The sequence below is a fragment of the Peromyscus maniculatus genome, chromosome 3, assembly GCF_049852395.1.
Source record: "Peromyscus maniculatus bairdii isolate BWxNUB_F1_BW_parent chromosome 3, HU_Pman_BW_mat_3.1, whole genome shotgun sequence".
Lineage (NCBI taxonomy): Eukaryota > Metazoa > Chordata > Mammalia > Rodentia > Cricetidae > Peromyscus > Peromyscus maniculatus.
The window spans coordinates 104,906,273-104,925,838 of record NC_134854.1 but is presented as its reverse complement, the minus strand read 5'-3'; the positions used below and the strand labels follow the sequence as shown (position 1 = coordinate 104,925,838).

Sequence of the window (19,566 nt, the reverse complement as noted above, 5' to 3'; positions counted from 1 at the left end):
TACAGGGTTGGTGTTGGGCAGATATGGAGCTTGCTGAACAGCTAGCCTTGCTGAAGAAGGGGGGCTTCTGATTAGGGGGGCGTTCTGATGTCGACCTCTGGCTTATACACACACACACACACACACACACACACACGCACACGCACACGCACACGCACACGCACACGCACGATTAGTCAAATTGGACTGTATTACCCTATCTGTGAGTGATGCTGAGTCTCAGATATCAAGCCTAGCTATATAGGTGCATGCTTTTGCCACAGCATTACTGGGCCCCTGACACTGTCCCATGGGAATCTTCATATTCCTTTAGTAGAGAGCGACAGGACCTGGATTTCTAATCCATCCTCCTCCTCAGCAATATTAAATACTGTGAGATATCTAGGAAAGTGGGGGGAGGGAGTCTTCAGTATCTGACAACTCAGTAAGTCTTGGAGAATTTTTAGAAAATAACAAGGAAACAAGCAGACCTGCGGGGGTGGGGGACGGACAGACGGACAGTTAGGATGAAGCCTCTTTATCCTTTTTTTGCTCTATCATTTCTATCCTCTTTTTTTTTAACCTCAGGATCCCTTGGCACTCTAATTCTCTTTCAGTCTCACGCTGCCAAACTTTGATCCTGGGCTAAGCCCACATTTTGCTCTCGCTGATCCTGCCCTAGGAGGGGCTGGTTTAAGCCTGGGCAGTCTGACAATGGAGCCAAACTCTCTGAAAGCACTAGTGAAGAAGTGAGTGTGCACACACACCTCCAGAGTCCAGCAGGGGGAAGGCCTGCTCGCTCAGAGAGGAGGTTGAACCGAACCTGGCAAGACCGACTGCACGGAGCTTTTGGTCCTGGGTCTCACTCCACTACCTGCTGTACCAATCTGACAGGGATGAAAGTGGATCCTCGATGGACTTTCTTCACCATTCCAGCTCATTATCCCCAGAAATGTCTGCATCCTACTCCCAGTCTGAATGGAGCTCTCCCCAACCCCAACGTTTCCCTCACTCCAACAACTACCCAGGGATTTCCAGGCCCACCTCCAAGAACCAGGAGAGGAAAGTTAGTTACACAGTCCTTCTCACTTATCTTGAGAAAGGAACTTGTGCGGAGTGCACGAGGCCCTCAGGCCCACACTCAACAGCAGCAAATGTCACACCCACAGGAGTCCCACTTGTCTCGATTCCATCTGATTTAGTTCTTTCCCTGAATCAACCAGTAAAGATCCTGGCACTAGGACCCAGCAGGCAGGGAGCACCGAGACTGCGCTCTACTGAGGTAGATGCACCATTTCCCAACTTCAGCAAAAGCCAAGGCAGCCAACAAAGGCACAGCTGAGGTGGCGGAGGCTCTGCCGCCTGGGCAGCTCACCAGCCACTCCTCAGAAGCAGATCAGACCGTCCTTTCTTTTTTAAAACCCACATCACCACCTGATCATAATGGAGATCAGTCTCCTCAAACCATCATGCAAAGGCGTATCCATAGCAACCTCAAAAGGAAGGACACAGAGATGCTCCAGGGGCTGCAGCATAAAAAGGTGAGTTTGTTTCTCCTCTATCCGTGCCAACTACCTTTCTCCCTCCACTCATCAGGGGTAGGCCCTGCCTGCAGATCTTACCCACCACACCGACTGGGAAAACTCAAAGGTGAGCTAAGAGCCAAACTGTAACATAAGGATACAGGTCTGCACAGTCCCAAAGCTGAGGACAGAATGCATTCTCCTTTTCTGGAGGACAGAAACAAGGTCTCTCTTCCTAGTCGCTGTTTCAGGTGATAGTCTCATCCTTCAGTATCTGACAAGCAGCCAACGGGTACTTGTCTTGCTAGTCAAGATGCTGGGCAATCACATGAGAATTTGCAAATTCCCCTATGGCAGCAACGGACTCCACCTCCCTGCCCACTAAATTGCTCCCTTCTCTAATGCCTTGGGAGGACTCCCATTTCTGCAGAGATACTCACCAAACATGAACACTAAGCCTAATAAAAAAAAACTGCATGCCCTCAAGATCCCTTTCTGTAAAACAGCAATATACTGCTTCACAACTGGACTGTTGTGAAAACCACAGGAGGGCTTGGGCAGTTCAAAGCTAGCATAGACCACATACTTCCATAATGAGATCTGGTGCCCTCTTCTGGTGTGCAAAGTCACATGATGGCAGAATGTTGTATACATAATAAATAAATCTTTAAAAAAAAAAAAAAAAAAAAAAAGTCTCCCAATAGCCTGAACCCATATTCTAACCCTTCAGTCTCTCCATCATCGACCTCCCAAAATACCACTCCTTGTCTAAAATCTCCCAGTGGGGCCAGAGAGATGGCTCAGTAGGTAAATCTGCCACCAAATCTGACAACCTACATTTGATTCCCAGGATACATATGATAGAAAGAACCAGCTCCTACAAGTTTTCCCTCTGACCTATGTTCGTATGCACACATGTGTGGGGACACACACACACACACACACACACACACACATAATAAAAATGTTTTTATTAACTGAACAGCAATAACCTCCCCTTTGATCCCAAAGTTCTCATATTCGGGCTGCTTGGATCTACTTCCCCATATGCCCTGCAAATATAAGAGTATCACCAGGATTGCACTCTTCATCCATCACTACTTAGCTCAATAGTCCTCTCTTTCCTGAAATTCTCCAACTTCTCCCTGTACAGTCTGTTATTTCCTCTGCCCTAATATAGACACCTTGGACAAAGTTTAGTTACAGTGCCACACTTTACTGAAAATCTTGCCTACCAACCTTCCTAGGACCGAGAGCTTTACCCTCAGTGTCTAAACACTGAGCACAGTGCTTTGATCAGAGCAGCACATGATATTCCAAAGTTACTGTCCTAGCCTGGCTCTAGGTATATGACCCGCCAGGTTTTAGAGAAGAATGGCCCACCCTTGCAGCCCACATGAGTGGTTAAGAGGGCTTGCTGGGCAACCATGAGGCCCAAGTTCAGACTCTAAAACCCACCAACAAGCTCCAGCACTGTGAGGGGCGAAGAAAAGAACTGCTGGGGTGTGCTGGCTCCTTCAAAAGGAGTAAGGCATCTCAGCACTTGGAAGGCTGAGGAAAGCATATCTCTCTGAGTTCGAGGCCAGCTGGTCTATATATCAAGATTCAGGTTAGCCAAAGCCACATGTGACACTGTCTTAAACAAACAAAACAGAAAAGTCAGAGTATTAGAGGATGCCACTGTCTTTGACCTCCAGGCACATGCACAGGGACACACACCCTGACCCACATGTGTGCATATATCATACCACACTTACACATATACACACACACCACAGGGTGGGGAAGTATATATATACATACATACATATAGATAGACAAACAGACACAGCAGTGCATGAAGCTCTTTCAGATAGGAGCCTAAGCCCAGGTCTAGAAATTGATGCTAACACACAATCTCAAGCTCATATTCTTCCATGGTAAAGGAACCACAGACAGGCTCTAAGTAAAATGCAGACCTTCTGAGGAGGAATGTTCTAAAGGTCCCACTCTCTGCTGCTGTGAGGCCCCTATGAGGTAAGAAGGGGCAGGGAAAGGTCAGGATACACATGAACTTGACCTATCAGCCAACCTCAACTAGTACTCCTGAACGTCAGAAAGAAAACACCAATAAGTCAAAGCCAGAATCTCCAAGATGGCAAGGACCCCAAGATGCATTTGCATCAGGCAGCCTCTTACCTTGTCCTGGTCCATGGACACACACTCTGAGTAGCAAACATCACAGAACTGAGAGTCAGACCACCAGTTTCCAGAACAAATTACAGCCATGGATGACAGGAGACACTGAGAATCCAGTTTCTGTCCCCTCCATTACTGACTAGCCTCTAAAGCAGGCCATATAACTACAGTCCTAACTGCCACCTCCAATGGCCACTGCCACCGGTGGGGATGCCCAGAGGGCAGCAGCTGATGTTATGAGTCTCCAGCCTCTCTGACTCCTCCCTTCCAGTGTCTTCTCGGTGCACTCAGCCAGCCAGGCTTAACTGAGCACCTGCACTCTCCCTTCCTCCTCCTCACCACTGTCGCACTCTGCTCTGCCATGGGACAGCTCTGAAGATGAAAGCCAACCATTTCTCCTTTCTGGTGCTTCATCGGCTGCTCTGCCAACCTTACAGGAAACTACATCAAATGCGATCATGCCCATAAGTTCTGTAATCTCAGTTAAACATGAAAGCAAGGCATCACTGCTGTATCATCGGTCCAAGTCCTCTATTACTATGCAAAAATCTCTGCCTCTCTCCTCCCGACTTCCAACCACTTCTTACAGCACAGTGAGGCAAATGCGTTCTCCAGCACTGCTCTGCTCACTCCGCTGCTGTCCTTCCACGCCGTCTCCTTCTCGCTATCTAGTAATCCTGGTTCTGGTGTGCACAGTCTCATCTGTGCACTGCTGCAGCTATCTCCAGAGCTTTCTGTAGTCTTGCACACCACACCCATCCTTCAAAGTCCAGCTAAAGTCCATTAGGTGCAAAACAAAGACAAATTAAAGAATGAGTTTTCTTCAGTGTGGTGAAAGAATTAAGGACCAATTCAATTTGAAGAAAAAAGCCAGAATAGCTGTCATCAGATGCTGTAAGAGTCAATAGTTTCCCTCAGCTTCCGTCAGTCTTTTGAGGGAGGGCCTCACTCTGTAGCTGAGGCTAGCTTGGAATTCACTGTGTAGTCCAGACTGTCCCCAAACTCAAAGCAATCTTCCTGTATTGTCCTCCCAGGGTCTGGGATTACACACATGTATCATATGCACAGCTTAAAAGCCAACTTTCTATTTTATTTTTGTTTAAGTAGCTGGGGCTGTCCTAGAGCTCAGTATGTAGAGTAGGCCGGCCTCAAACTCACAGAGATCTGCCTGCTTTAATCCCAGCGCTTGGAAGGCAGAGTTCTACAAAGTGAGTCCCAGGACAGCCAGGACTACACAGATAAACCCTGTTCTGAAAAACAGAAATCACAACAGAAAAGTTGAGTACCACCCCACCTGGTAAGAGTCAACTTTTTAAGAAGAATTTGCTTTTCTTTGGTTTCACTCTAATAGACAGCCTAGACAAAAAGGATAGATGTTGCAGAGGTTTATTTCACCAACCTCCAGAACGTCTTTAGTGTGCTATACCATGAATAAGATGAAATGTTTTATGCCTGTAATCCTCGCAACTGGGAAGTATAGGTAGAAGCAGCCCTCAAGGTCAGCCTTGACGACACAGGGAGTTTGAGGCCTGCCTGTACCACATGAGACCCTATTAAAAAAAGAAGGCGGGGGAGGGGCTGAAAGGGAGAGGAAGAGGCATGGAGAGAGACTTTATATCTAGTTATTTCCCCATTGTTGGAAATGTTCAAACCAAATTGCAAACTTTGCCACACGGACAAGGCTATCGTTTATGGAAGTCAATTGCAGCAAAGGTAACTGCGTTAGAACCCAGCACTGAGATGAGAGGAGCTGAGAGGTCTCCTAGTCCTGACACCTGTTTTAAGGTCTGGACAAAGTGACTGAGCCATGGCAGCAGACTGTTCTACACAGCAGGCAGCCAAATGTGCTGGTCAACTCAGTGATATGCTACTGCATCTGCTCCCAGGCCAGCAGCACTAACATCGCCTGGGAACCTGTTACAAACGCAGACTGGATTAGAGTTGTGTTCTCACCAGACTCTATCCAACTAAACCCATACTCCCATTAGAGTAAAGACCATTGGCACACACTGCCCCTTGACAATGGTGGGTTTCTATTTCTGGAAATTCATTTCCCAAACTGCACCAGATGTTAAGCAGACCAAGAACAAAACAGGCAAACAAACAAAACCCAGTATTTCCCAGTCTATTTTGGGAAATCTCCACATACACCCCAATTGGAGACTTGATAAATACCACGAGCACACTAAAAGTTGTGAAATAGTCTGTAGCTGAGAAAACCTGAAGCATAAACTTTAAAACATATATGAATACAAAGCACCTTACAAAATAAAAGTTATGGGGGCTGAAGAGACAGCTCAGCAGTTAAGAGCACCTACTGCTCTTACAGAGGACCTGAGTTCAGTTACCAGGACCTACAGCCGGCCGTAGGTCCAGCTGCAGCTGGCCTCTGTGGGGATCTACACTCAAACATCTTTTTTTCTTTAGGTTATCCTCATCTCTTTAAATACAGTGCAGCTCAGGCTTTGGCAGCACAGTAGGCTAAAAATGCCATCTCTAGACTCTCGGTACCTTATGTACACTAGGGTACCAAGCGGCCAACAGGCGCTTGCTGTTCTCCGCGCTGCTATAAATGAGAGTTCGGTTTTAAAGATGTGCCTCCTTCAAAACAGCAGTTTTACATCTGTGTGCTTTAGCCGTTGTCCAGGCCATAGTGAGGAGGGCTGTATAACCAAGACGACTTCGCAAGGATCATGGTGCCATCCTTGTCGGACCCCAGGACAGGGAGTAGTCACACAGCAAATGTATTTCCAGACCCCCCACGTTTGAACCTTCTAGGATTATTTTTTGTCTTCAGTTAACACAAATTCCCAACCACGTGTCCACAGGAAACCTGGGCTCGGTACCGGTCAGGGCAAGCCGGGGGCCCCTTGCAGAGCCGGAGGCTAGTGGGCAAGCCTGGGAGAAGCTCTGGCTGGGGCCCCAGGCCCGCGCCCTCCCGTCGGGGTGCCGGCCACCCCGCGACCCCACCTGGCCCGAGCCCCGGGCCCCCGCCAGCTCTGCGCGAGCTCCGGGGCAGCTCAGCAGACAGTTGGTGGGGTCGCCACCCGCGTACCTGCTGTCAGGGCTCCGCGCCCGGCTCGGCCCCGCCGCCGCCCGCCGCCCGGGACTTGCTGCCCCGCCCCGCCCCGCCCCGCGGGCTGCCCCGCGCGCAGCCCGACCCCGTAGCGACCCCCGGAACCCTCAGGTCCCAGGAAACTCTAGAGTTCTGGGTACAGTCTCCACATTCTTGCAGCCCCGCCCTGGCTGACAAAGTCACGCAGAGCGCGGCAGAGAAGCCATCGATAAGGCACTGAGCTGGACACCTGCGGCAGGGTGCACGCATGCGCACGCGCACTACGCCAGGGTAGACGATTAGGACCACGGTGGAGAGGCTCGGCGGGGTGAGCGCCCTCTGCTGGCGGAGGACCCGGGGGACGCGTTGGGAGTTTTTGTATTGTTTTGGTCTCTAAACGCGACGTATATGGAGTCGGGGAAGGGAGAGATAAACTAAGGTGTCCACACCTTTTCTAGTCCCTCTTCAGCTGTTCCTCAGCCCCCCAGAACTGAACTGGACCAAGAGGTCTGCAGCATTGAGGGGCATTTCTTCAATGGAGGTGTTGTCGAAGACTCTTGTCTTCAATGTCTATTTGCTAGCTTTTTTGAGTGTTAATTGGCTTGTTAAAACTAGCGATAACCCAGTACTAGAAAGGGTGAGGCAGGAGGATCGCTCCAAGTTCTAGAGGAGCCTGGGGTACCAAGGAGGAAGAATTGAACAAGTGTACAATGGTACCTACAGGCAGGCATGAAGGGAGGACTGAGCAAATGTGCAAAGTTACCTGCAGGAAAGGGAGTTAGGATTTCACAGCCGGGTTCCAGTTCTACCTTCAGTTCACTAGCTGTGTGAGATCCTGCGCTGGTTCCTTAACCTCTCCTTGCTGTCCGTGACAGGGTCTAGAAAGGTTGGACATCTCTAGTAGCATTCCTTCTCACTCCCATTTCATCTTTTAAATATTTCCAATTGTTCTCAACATACAACGCATTCCTGCCATTCAAAAACCAGGCTCCAGCTGGTAAAATCACTCAGCAGGTCAAGGAACTTTGCACAGAAGCCTGAAAAGGTGAGCTTGATTCCTGGAACCCACAGGAAAGTAGAAGGAGAGAACTGACCAAACACACACACATAGACTCACACCCACACGCATACATACACCACACACACACACACACACATACACCACACACACATATACACACCACACACACACACTACTAAATAAAATACAGTAATCAAATTAATACTTTAAAGTATTCACTGAGCCAGGCACAGTGGCACATGCCTTTAATCCCAGCACTCTGAAGGCAGGGGCAAGCTGTTCTCTATAAGTGCAAGGGCAATCTGTTGTTTTAGCAAGTTCCAGGCCAGCCAGGAATTCATAGTAAGACCCTGTCTCAATTAAAAACAAAAACAAACAAACAAAAAAACCCACCAAACTTCAGGAGGCAGCAGCAGTTGGATCTCTGAATTTGGGGCAGCCTGGTCTATAGAGCAAGTTCCAGGATAGCCAAGGCTACACAGAGAAACCCTCTCTTAAACCCCCCCAAAAGAAGAAGAAACCCCATGTCACTCCCCCAAAAAGTATGCACTGAGAAGCCTCCCTTTAATCCTTGTTCCAATCTAGCCCACCCTCCTTGCCTGCTAAAGGTAATTATCTATTAGTTTCTCGGTCAACCTTCTAGATGTTTTATTTAAATACAATCACATATGAACTTGAGAGTTTTACTCCGTTGCTTATGCAAAGGGTAATAGAATATATACATCTACACTCTGCCTTTTTCCTTAATAGAACAGCATCTTCTGTAAGATTTATTCATTTTATGTGTATGTCTACCACCAGACACATGCACATGGGGAGGTCAGAAGAGGGTGTCTGATCCCCTGGAGCTGGAGTTAGAGATGGTTGTGAGCTGAGCTGCCGTGTGGGTGCTGGGAATTGAACCCAGTTCCTCTCTGGAAGAGCAACCAATAAGTACTCTCCACTAACACTAACCCATCAAATTCAAACAAAGGGAAGGAATCCTTCCTAGTTGTACAAGCCAGTGTCTGTAATCTCAGCACTTGGGAGGTTGAGAGATCAGGAGTTCAAGGCCATCCATGGCCTGATAGCCAGACTAGGCTGCAAGAGACCCTATCTTGAACCTGTGTCTTCATTTGTGGATATGCATAATTTACTAACCGGAATCCTCTAGTTCCTTTGTTTTCTAGTCCTGTGTATATGTTTGTGTGCGCACATGTGCATTTGGAGGTCAGAGGTTGACCTGGGTGTCCTCCTCAGTCACTCTCTACCTTATCGTTTTTTTGAGACAAGGGCTCTCACTGAACCTGGAACTCCTCAATTCTGGCTGGACTGGCTGACCAGCGAGCCCTAGGGACCCTCCCATCTACTTCCCCAGTGTGGGGTCATAGGCGCTGGGACCTGTATTCAGGGATGCTCTGTTCTGCTGAGCACAGCAGGTGATTTACTGGCTGAGCATCTTCCAGGCTCTGTTTCTAATCTTTGGCTGTTGTGTGTTGTGCAACCATAGGGTACACAGGACATTTCCCATGAGCAGATTTATGTGTGTGTTGTAATTGTTTAAGATTTATTGGCTATGTATGGTCGTTTTACCTTTAAGTCTGTATGGTACAATGCTTTCTTGGCACACGCAAAGTTCTAGGTTCAATTCCCAGAACACAGGAGCAAAAAACAAACAGAAAAGCATGGATTTTTCAATCCAAGATGAACTGACTAAGCTCCAGGAGTCAGGAAAGCAGGTTGAATCCATGTATCGAATCACTCCATGAATAATCTCAGTTGTGCCCTTCCCTGTTGAACGGGCAAAGTTCTCCCTGGGAGCCAGAGTGTCGTCCCCCCACCCCCTACAGTCCTCACTTCTCCTCTAAGGTGTGTTTGAGGGGGCGGGGATGTGTCTAGAATGCTTCCGCCGCCAGGGAACAGCCTGATCCCTAAGACCTGTCTCCTCCCGCTAATAATGACAACTGTGCCCCCTGGAGTCCAGAAAGAGAGTAGACAGCCTTGGAAGAAATGGCACCAGCTCACCAGTCAGTTCCTGCCGCAACGCATGTTTATTTTGGGCAAGGCTCAATTCCCAGTGTGGAGGCTCAGGACCCAGAGTGGGGCACAGGCTTGTCTGGGAGCAGCCAGGCTTTGGGGGTTTCCTTCTTGATTAGATGGGTCACAATCACCTGGGGCCTGGGCACCCCTGTCTGGATGGGTTGCTGCTCGACCGCATGGGAGGTGTCTCCCTCACACTCCTCCAGGGTGGCAGCAGGGCTGAGCAGCTCCTGGGTGCCCCGGTTCCACATACTCACACCAGGAGTCAGCTTCATGGTGTCTGAAAGAACCAAGGGCTTCCACAGAACCTGGGACGTGGCCTCGAGGACCTGGGGCGCCGCTAGGGGCCATCCCGAGTCCTCCGAGGCGTCATCAGCAGCGGGTTCCTGGCCCTGCGGAGGCACGCGGGTCCGACCGGCCCACAGCTCGCCCAGCTGCTCTGCCTCCCGCTCCCAGCCGCTGGGCCACTTAGCCCGAGGCCAAAGCTTGGGACTGGGGCTGCGGGCGACTTCGGGGGGGATTGGGTTTCTGGCGAGGAACCGGAACCCGGGGCTGAGGAATGGCATCTTGGAGCCGAAGCTTGGTGAGGACTGGGCCAAGTTTAAAGTGGGATCCGGGCCCAAAGCACTAAATGGAGCGTAACACTGGCGAGGGAACCTTGAGGTAGAGACGCGGGGTTTAGAGTGGGCGCGTGAGCCGAGGGCTTGGGGCCCGCTGACTGAGGTTCGGGCCCCAGCTGGGCTCTTTTCAGCCCGCGGGCGCCCGCGATATATTTCCAAAGGGCGCGCTTCGGAGTCTGGGTTCAGGACCTCGGCCGTTGGGCGCACCCAGTGGCGGGGCAGCCGAGCGGGATCCAGGCGCACCACGGGCGTCTTGCGGCTTTGCGCAGGCTGCGGCGACCGGCAGGGCTCTTCTGGGGTGGGCGCACTGAGGAGGGGCACAGACCCGTCCGAGGAGGCGCCGGGCATGCCTTTGCTCTCGAGGTTCAGCCGGTCTCCTGCCGCATCTGGTTGAGGCACGCAGAGGTAAAGATCCTCGAGGGACAGGTGGGAGCCGAGGGGTGGTCCCTTCTCCTCGGAGGCCTGGAGGCTGACAACTTGGGGCAGACCCGGGGAAGGTTGGGGACTGGGGACCCGCACCACTTCCAGGGAAGTCAGTAAGGACTCCTTCGAAGGCAAGATGTGACTAGGCCATAACGCCTCTTTTGAAGACGTGGCCAAGATGTGGCTTTGCTCCTGGCCATCGGGTTCTTCCAAGGTATCCCCGGGCTCAACTTCCTGAAACACCTCCAAATTGGGCGTGGGTCTTGGGGTGACTCTTGGCTCAGCAGAAGGCTCTGGAGATGCTGTTGGCTCCTGGAAGTCTCTGTCCGACCATGGTGAACCTAAAAGGAACTGGTCCGGGTTCCCAGGTTCCTGGGGAAACACATAAGGGTAATGAAATGTTGGAAGTGGGGGAAGGACCTCACTTTGTGGTCCTGAGCGGCTCCGGAGGAGGCTTCTGTCGGAAGGAGGCTCGGGGCTTGGGCTTACTTCGCCTTGGAAGTGCTCCTCCATACCCCCGGGTGCCGGCGTGTGCAGTACAGGCACGGAGCCCTGGGCCCAGGCATCCGTGGTGCATGCCAGGGGCTCCTGGTCCTCGCCCCACGTGGGGTCCTCGGCCACTGCAGATTCTCCCTCATCCCGGGCCAGGAAGCGCCACTCAGTGATCTGCAGCATGGCCTCTCGGGCCTGGCTAATGGTGAATGGGACGCACTGTGGAAGTGAGGGAGGGTCTCAGCCTCACCAGGAGAGGCGGGAGAGGTAGAAGATGGGATCTGGAAGACCCAGATCTAGGCCCACCTGCTGAGTCAGGTAGACTTTGAAGGCAGACTCCATGACTCGAGCAAGAAGGTCGGCCAGGATGTCACCCACTACGTCCTCGCCCTCCTCCAGGGACAAAAACGCAATCCATTCTGCCTCATTGAGCCGCCCGGGCACGATGTCCACCTGCGGCACCGGCTGGGTGGGCGGCCGGGCTTTTTCAGCCTTGGATCGGGTCACCCCACGGTCTCGCGCCTGCCTCTGTGGGAACGAAACGGGCACTCAGGACAGGAAACGGAAGGGATGGGACTGATGGGCTAGAGCCTAGAAAGACGCTTTCTCAAGATGTTTATTAAGGAAGAAAAGGGACCAGAACAAGGCGCCTCACTCAATCTGCGATGCAGCGGAGGGACACTCTGAAGGCATGCGGCTCAATGTAACACTCACAATAGCCCTTTAAACAAGGAAACTGACACTTGTCAGAAGCTAGCCCTCACCTGTTTGGATGCAAACTGAACCCCAGGCCTAACGATGCTCAACTTCCAGCTCCTGCTGTTTGCATTACTGCCGTGTCCGAGTTCTTGGGAGTTCAGAGAACTGGAATCTGAGTCATTGAGGTCACTAGAACTCAGTCTCTTCTGTTTGAGGTTTGAACAGTCTTGTTATGTAGCCCTGGCTGGCCTGGAACTTGCAGCAATTCTCCTGCCTCTGCCTCTCAAATCCTAGGATTACAGGAATGTAAGACCATGCCAGGGTTTCTACGTTCTGTTTGTTCGTTGCCTTTTTGTGTATGTGTGTACTGTAGTTCTGGGGATTGAACCTGGAGGCGTTGTACATACTCTATCACTGAGCTAAACCCTAGGCCTCTTTACTTTTTGTTTGTTTGAAACAGATTCTTTTTATGTAGCCCTGTCTGTTCTGGAACTCTCCTTATATGTAGACCAGGCTGGCCTCAAACTCACAGAAATCCACCTGCTTCTGCCTCCTGAGTGCTGGGATTAAGAGTGTGTCCTGTTACCCCCAACTCTCTTTTTACTTTTTGAGATCTCACTAAGATCCCAAGGCAAGTCTTGAACTCACTCTGTATTCCAAGCAGGCCTTGAAATTAACTTGTGGTCCTCTTTTTTTTTTTTTTTTTTTTTTTTTGTAATTGAAAACTGATATAATACATTCTGATCACAGTTTCCCTTTGCTCTTCTTCCAGATCCTCCCCATCTCCCCTCTCATCCGACTCCAGGCCTTCATCTGTCTTTCTCTTTAAAAAACAGGCAAATTAGAAAGGCAAGCAAATCCGAATAATAATAAAAATAGTGAAAACACACACACACACACACACACACCCCAAAACAAAAACCATAAAAACACAAAATCAGAAACCATAATATACAAGCAAAAGACCAGAGAGATTATTTTTAAATGTCCAAATAAAACAATCTACAAAAGCACCATTGAGATAGTTTTTTCTTGGCCTTCTGGGACATGGGGCCTACCCTTAAATGTAGTTTATATACCCAGTGAGACTCCATTGGGTAAAACTGATTTTTCCTTTGCAAGTGATTTCCAACTGGAAATAGCGTCTAGGGTGGGGATGGTTGCTTGTGCCCACTCGCCTTTCATAGCGCTAGGACCCCATTTGGCTCAAGCTTGTGCAGGCCCTGTTCATGCTACTGCACTCTTTGTGACTTTACGTGCGCATCGTCCGGTCAGGCTCGGGAGACACTGTTTCCTCCATGCCATCCATCCCCTCTGACTTGTGGTCCTTTTGCCTCCCAAACAGAGTCGCTAGGATTACAGGCCTGCATTACTAGATCATATTTAACCATTATCATCATCATCATCATCATCATCATCATTATTATTATGGTTTTTTGAGACAGGGTTTCCCTGTGTACCTTTGTACCTCTCCTGGAACTCACTCTGTAGCCCAGGCTGCCCTCGAACTCACAGAGATCTGCCTGCCTCTGCCTCCCGAGTGCTGGGATTAAAGGCGTGAGCCACCACCGCCCGGCTTTAACCATTATTTTTATTTCCATTTTATGTAGTTTGCCTAATATCACACCTGGGAAGTAGTACAGTTAGAATTCATATACAGATTTGTCTAATTCCAAAACCTGACTCTTGCTTCCCAAATAAAGATATTCATAAAGAAATGGAAAAGAAAAACATGCCCAGATATATTAAAAACTTTTAAAAACGAAGAGAAATAAAGTAAATGAGAGTTGATGAGATGACTCATTTGGGTAAAGGTGTTTGCTGCCAAGCCTAATGACCAAAGTTTGATTCCCCGGACCACAGGGAGAAAAAGAACCGACTCCCACAAGTCACCCTCCACCCTCCATTCATGGTCTATGGCATACACACACACACACACACACACACACACACACACACACACACAAATAAATAAATGTAACAAAAAAGTTTGTAAAAATCACTAAAGCCCCCTGTGATGAGTTGAGTAGGAACAGCCCCATAAGCTCATATATTTGAATCTTGATCTCTAGTTGATGAAGCTGTTGGGAAGGATTAGGAAGTGTGGTCTTGCTGAAGGTGAATAACTAGGGGCCAGTTTTGAGGTTTCAAAAGCCCATCATTTGCAGTCAGCTCTATTTGCCTTGTGGTTGTTATCTTGAGATGTGAGCTCTCAGCGACTCCTCCAGAACCATGCCTGCCTGCCTGCTGCCATGCTCCCCATCATGATGGTCATAGACTCTAACCCTCTGGAACTGTGAGCCCCAAATTAAACTCTTTTATAAGTTGCTTTGGTCATGGTGGTTTTTTTTTTTTTTTGACAGCAATAAAAAAGTAAGTAAGGTGAGCCCAAAGGTAAACTAGGGATATAATAGTTCACAAAAGAAATGTAGATGAGTAATAAAAAATGCGCAAAGATGACCGGAGCCAGTGGTGGTGGTTTATACCAGCAAACCCAGCATTCAGGAGCCTGAAGCAGGACAGCAGCCATGTGTTCGAGGCTGGACTGGGCTACAAAGGGAGAGAGTGAAGGGAGATGGTTCCTTCCAAACCTTACCTCCAAATAGAAACCTGTGTCGACCTGCCTACCTCCACCCTTATTGCTTTGTATTTTATATTCCCTAACATTCATCCTCCCAGGCAATCTGAAGTCTCCTATTCCCTACTATCCCAACCTCTGCCGTGAATTCCCAGAGGCCATCCGCCTACTGCTGGGATTAAAGCTATGCTTCCTTACGCTCAGCCTACATCTTTAAACCCCAAACACAGAACTGATCCCGGAGGTGTCTCCCCTGCAAGCCTTGCGTCTAGAGATGGGGAGTGAACCTAGCAAAAGAGGACAGAGATTTTTTTTTTTTTTACTCTTTTATTTTCCCAGAGTTCTTCCGATCTGTATTTTTAAAATGTCTTCACTTTGAGAATAGGAGAGATGTCTCAGTAGTTAAGAGCATTGGCTGATCTTCCAAAGGACCTGGGTTTGGTTCCTAGCACCCATACGATGGCTCAACACTGTAACTCCAGTTCCAGGAAATCTGGTTCTGTCTCCTGGTCTCTGCAGGCATCACCGCATGAACATGCTGCTCAGACACACAAGCAGACCAAACACCCATACACATAAAATAATCACGTTTTTTCTTAACTTAAACAATTTGGCTACTGACAGAGGGTGTTGGTATGGAAGAGGCTATGAGTTCAGGTGTAACCTGATCTACATAGTGAGGTCTAGGCCAGCCAGGGTGGCACTGTGGGACCTTGTCTCAAAATAAAAGGCCAGCCATGGTAGCACGTGCTTTTTATGACAGCACTCTGGAGGCAGAGGCAGGCAGATCTCTTGAGTTGAAGGCCAGCCTGGTCTACATCATCACACTCGGCCTCAAAACAACAACGACAAAACAATAATAATACAATACATTAACTTTAAAGGCCAGCCTCGGAATTGTTTAATCCATTTCACAGTCCTGAAACTGTCAAGATATTCAGCCATCAAGCGCTCTCCCTAGTGCCTGATCTGGTTTACCCACCAAGACGGGTTCCTCGGCATAAACGAGAATTACTACTTGTACTAGCCGGTTGTTTCGGAACTCGCTTGCTCTTGGCCTCGTCCCGCCAACCCCAGTTCTTGCACACTCCCCAAGTTGAAGCTCACCGAGCCTTCGTGTGACATTGTCGCGACAGTCGCTCCGACGCGGTGTTTCAGCTGCCTCCGGGACCCTCCATCGCTGCAGCCGCCGCGGCCGCGGCCCAACGGTCGCCTCGGCAACCAGGCAGCCCTGAGGGTCTCAGGCGCGGTCCACGGTTGCCCCGGCAACTGCGCCGCGCGCCGCCCCTTTCCAGCCACAGGCCCCGCCCAGAGGCCGTGCGTCAGTGCGTCGTCTCTATGGTGGCGGCGGATTCGGAGGGACCTGAGGATCGTAGCGTCAGGCGAGACAGACTTGAGGGTGGGGGTGGTGAGGGGGGGGGGTTGCAGGTGTGACCTCTGACCTTGGCGTGGACCTTCAGGTAACCAGACTGTGGGAGGAAGGGCTGGAGGGCTTATTCTGCCTTTTTAGCTGGGGCGTTCGGGACCAGGTCTTTCCATCACCATTCTTCCTGTGGGATTCCCTGGTGGCCGCAATACTCAACCTTGGGGCTCTCTCCGGCTTCGTGGGATCCTCTCCTCCTTGTGACTGTTCCCCATCACTTTCCTCGTGGAACCCGTCGATCAAGGGTCTCTCCTAGTGTCTCACCCTTCTCCCCTGCCCAAGTGCCCTCTGTGGCCTTTTCCTGGCTCGCTCCGGTGACTCTAGTATCTCTCTCCCAGGATGTTCCGCCGCGAGCGCTCCATCCCACTCCGCGACTCTGCCGCCGCCCTGTCCAACAACCTCAGTGTGCTGCAGCTTCCAGCCCGTGATCTCACGCATTTTGGAGTGGTTCATGGACCGAGCGCCCAGATTCTCAGCGCTGCCCCTGAGGGTGTGCCCTTGGCCCAACGCCAGCTCCAAGTCAAAGTGGGCGTTGGAGTGAGTCCCCCACTTATCACTCAGGTGAGGCTAGGCGTTAAAGAGGCGTTGGCTAAATCAGCTCTGCCTTTGATCTTGAATCCCTATCTATCCCCCTCGACGCTTTATGCCGTCTTACTGTGATGCGTGTACCTCCAGGTCCACTGGTGCGTCCTCCCCTTCAGAGTACTGCTGGTGCTCACCTCACATCGAAGGATACAGGTGAGAAGGGAATCCTCCCCTCTTCCCTCTTCAGCCCCCACGCTCCCCAGTTCCCTCTAAATAAACTCTTCTAAACTTCCGGTGTGTGTAGGCCACCCTTTCTCTAGTTTACATCCTCATGCTTTCCATTTTCTTCACCCCCTCAAGTTCCACCTCAGCCATCTGCCTCCTTCAATCACTCTGTGACCTTCGGTACATGTAGCCTCGGTGTCCTCCTCTGAAAACTAGGGATTAAGAGTAGTGCCTCCTTCCAGAACAAGTGTGAGGATTACTTGGACTCGGGCTGACATGGCTGTGTGAAATGCTGGGCCCAGAGCGCAGCAAGGGTCCGTTGGATCATGCTCCCCTCCTTGCCCCCATCTTCCAGATGTATGAGTCTGACGGCTCCCTCATGGTCTATTGGCATGCCTTGGATTCAGGAGATGCGTCTTCAGGTAACCCGCAGGACCAAGTGGAGCAGGGGTGGAGGCTGGGAGGATTTGCCAGGGCTGGAGGAAGTGCTGTTTCTGAGAGCTGTTTTTATATTCAGCACAGGCTATGTTTGCCCGAGGAATTGCTGCCTGTGTTCACTTCATCTGTGTGGGTGAGAGGCCTAAATGCAGGGCATTAAGGTGTATGAGGTACATCGTTACGGGCTTTCCGTCAGGAGGATGCTGAGGGGTTGACGAACTTATGAAGGCTTAGGGGAGAAGGTGGGGGGGAGGGAGGGTATCAGAGACTCATAAAAACATTTAGGGAGGGATAGTGAATGGAAAGTCAGGACTGTGGGGTAGAGGGAGTGTTAGCTGTGGTGACTGGAGACCCAGGCGGGTCAGGAAGTCATCAGTGGGACACTGGTTCTGGCTGCAGGAACATGGTCTGGTCGGGTACTGGTGTTTGACATCCCTGCTAAGGGTCCCAACATTGTACTTAACGAGGAGCTGGCTGGGCACCAGACGCCAATCACAGACATTGCCACTGAGCGTGCCCAGGGGCAGGTGAGTAGACCTCCTTCCTCTACCTGTTCTAATGGCCCCGGGAGCCTTCGTCACACTGGGAGGCCCCATTTGGGTCTCAGCTCTGCCACCAAGTAGAAGTGTGGCTTTGGGATCATCTGCATTTCCTTTCCTGAAGATGTAGCAACTTCAGGCCTGGAGTAAAACATACTTTACATTGAGTGTTCTATAAAAATCACTAACGCTCTCCAATGCTGGTGTGAATCCAGATGTTGGAGCCGACCATTTCCCCTATTCTGACCCAGCGCCAGGGCTAGCCTTTCCAGAAAGTCCTCTCCCTCTTCCAACGCCCCCCCCCCCACTCTGAATAGGCCCTGTCCACATGGAAAACTCCTTTTCCCCCACTTGGATTGCAGACCTCTTGAGAACAGGGTGTGGCTTTATAATCTGTACCCTTCCCAGCACCTGTTTGTCTGCCTGCATCAGGTCAGGAGGCCTCGGGGCTCATTGTGACTGATCGGCTCATTACAGAACCTCCAAAAAATCAGGAAATGGCAAAGGAACAATTATACATCCGCTTCTACTCGGCGATGGGGGCAGGGGAGGTGGTGGCTGTGAGGTGCATATAAGGACCTACAAGGAGCCCATGTCTAAGGGACTCTCAGAGGTGTCTGGTATCAGGCTGGTAAAGGACCTACCTCTTGCTCTTTCCCCGTAGAAGCAGAGGCAGGCATGGCTTCACTTCCCTGCCTGCCCTGTACTCTGGACCACACAGACTGTAACAGGAAGAGCTGACCCCGACTTTCTCCTCAGGATGGTGTTGCTGACATGGTGACAGCCGATGACTCGGGTGTTCTGTGTGTCTGGAGGTCAGGAACTGCGTTCACGTTACTGACTCGAATACCAGGATTCGGGTAGGAGAGGCAGAAGAGGGTTTTGGCCTTTGTGAGGGTAGGGAGAGTGTTGGGGTCTGGAGAGACCAAAACTGAACCTCACCCTTGCAGGGTCCCTTGCCCCTCCGTGCAGCTGTGGCAGGGCGTTGTGGCAGCCGGGTATGGGAACGGGCAAGTGCGTCTGTATGACGCCATTACAGGAGCACTCCACGTCCAGATCAGCGCCCATGCCCGGACCGTCTGCGCCCTGGACCTCGCTCCAGAAGTAGGCAAGGTCAGTCTTGTGCATCCCTAAGTACTTTTCCCGTGCTTAGATGCATAGCTCAGGTTTCTCTCCATACTCAGTGTAACTCCATCCCCGGGTACCTGGACTGGGACTCCAGCCCACACCCGTCCTGTCAGGACTTTCTGACCCCTTGGCCATCCCTCATGGGTTTCTCTCTTTTAGCTACTCTCTGCTGCTGAGGACACATTTGTGCACATCTGGAAGCTGAACAGGAGCCCAGAGAATGGCTCCATTGAGGTAGGTTTGTAGAAGGGTGGGAATGGGGACCCAAGCATAGGGTGAGCAGCAGGACTGACCAGTCTTCCCCTCCCCTCAGGTTGAACACTGCCATGGTGAATGTATTTCTGACACCCAGGTGTGTGGTGCTCGGTTCTGTGACCCATCAGGCAGCTCCTTTGCGGTGACGGGTTATGACCTTGCTGAGATCCTGAGATTCAGCAGTGTCTGAGAGAGGAGCAACCGTCCCTTCTCCCTTGGTATTTATAAAGTATTCCTTCCATGAAGCCCTTGCCTGATTACTCACTACCACAGCCACACTTCTAAACAGCAGGCTCACCGGGCGGCGGCGCACGCCTTTAATCCCAGCACTTGGGAGGCAGAGGCAGGGGGATCTCTGTGAGTTCGAGGCCAGCCTGGTCTACAGAGCGAGATCCGGGACAGGCACCAAAACTACATGGGGAAAAAACAACAGGAGGAGGAGGGAG

General features: G+C 50.7%; 3 protein-coding genes across 11 annotated transcripts in view; 1 reads left to right on the top strand and 2 right to left on the bottom strand.

Annotated features, from left to right (window-relative positions):
* The window catches only part of Dctn1 (dynactin subunit 1), a 32,890-nt gene extending 26,082 nt beyond the window's left edge, over positions 1 to 6,808 (bottom strand). For all 6 annotated transcript variants that reach the window (XM_042273516.2, XM_076567001.1, XM_076567003.1 and 3 more), the window contains exon 1: positions 6,736 to 6,808. The gene's annotated coding sequence lies outside the window, so the exon portion shown is untranslated. The remainder of the gene's footprint in view (positions 1 to 6,735) is intronic.
* On the top strand, positions 1,306 to 19,365 carry Wdr54 (WD repeat domain 54). 3 transcript variants are annotated; one of them, XM_015987815.3, is made up of 10 exons: positions 1,306 to 1,520; positions 16,349 to 16,571; positions 16,686 to 16,748; positions 17,116 to 17,182; positions 17,278 to 17,331; positions 17,598 to 17,725; positions 18,497 to 18,597; positions 18,688 to 18,850; positions 19,025 to 19,099; positions 19,179 to 19,365. In XM_015987815.3, exons 1-10 carry the CDS (start codon positions 1,423 to 1,425, stop codon positions 19,308 to 19,310), a joined length of 1,104 nt encoding a protein of 367 aa, XP_015843301.3. In that variant the 5' UTR covers positions 1,306 to 1,422; the 3' UTR covers positions 19,311 to 19,365. The 3 variants fall into 3 exon arrangements, with proteins under 3 accessions (XP_015843301.3, XP_015843303.2, XP_006994405.1); XM_015987817.3 differs by lacking the exon at positions 1,306 to 1,520 and adding an exon at positions 15,885 to 15,969; XM_006994343.4 differs by lacking the exon at positions 1,306 to 1,520 and adding an exon at positions 15,905 to 16,047.
* On the bottom strand, positions 9,768 to 16,332 carry C3H2orf81 (chromosome 3 C2orf81 homolog). Of its 2 annotated transcripts, XM_006994344.4 has the most exons (4): positions 15,695 to 16,332; positions 11,617 to 11,838; positions 11,308 to 11,529; positions 9,768 to 11,190 (listed from the first exon to the last, which is right to left on the bottom strand). In XM_006994344.4, the coding sequence occupies exons 1-4, from the start codon at positions 15,710 to 15,712 to the stop codon at positions 9,823 to 9,825; spliced, it is 1,830 nt and encodes a 609-aa protein (XP_006994406.3). In that variant the 5' UTR covers positions 15,713 to 16,332; the 3' UTR covers positions 9,768 to 9,822. The 2 variants fall into 2 exon arrangements, with proteins under 2 accessions (XP_006994406.3, XP_015843293.3); XM_015987807.3 differs by lacking the exon at positions 11,308 to 11,529 and having other exon boundaries at positions 15,695 to 15,858.
* Positions 19,366 to 19,566: the final 201 nt, after the last annotated feature.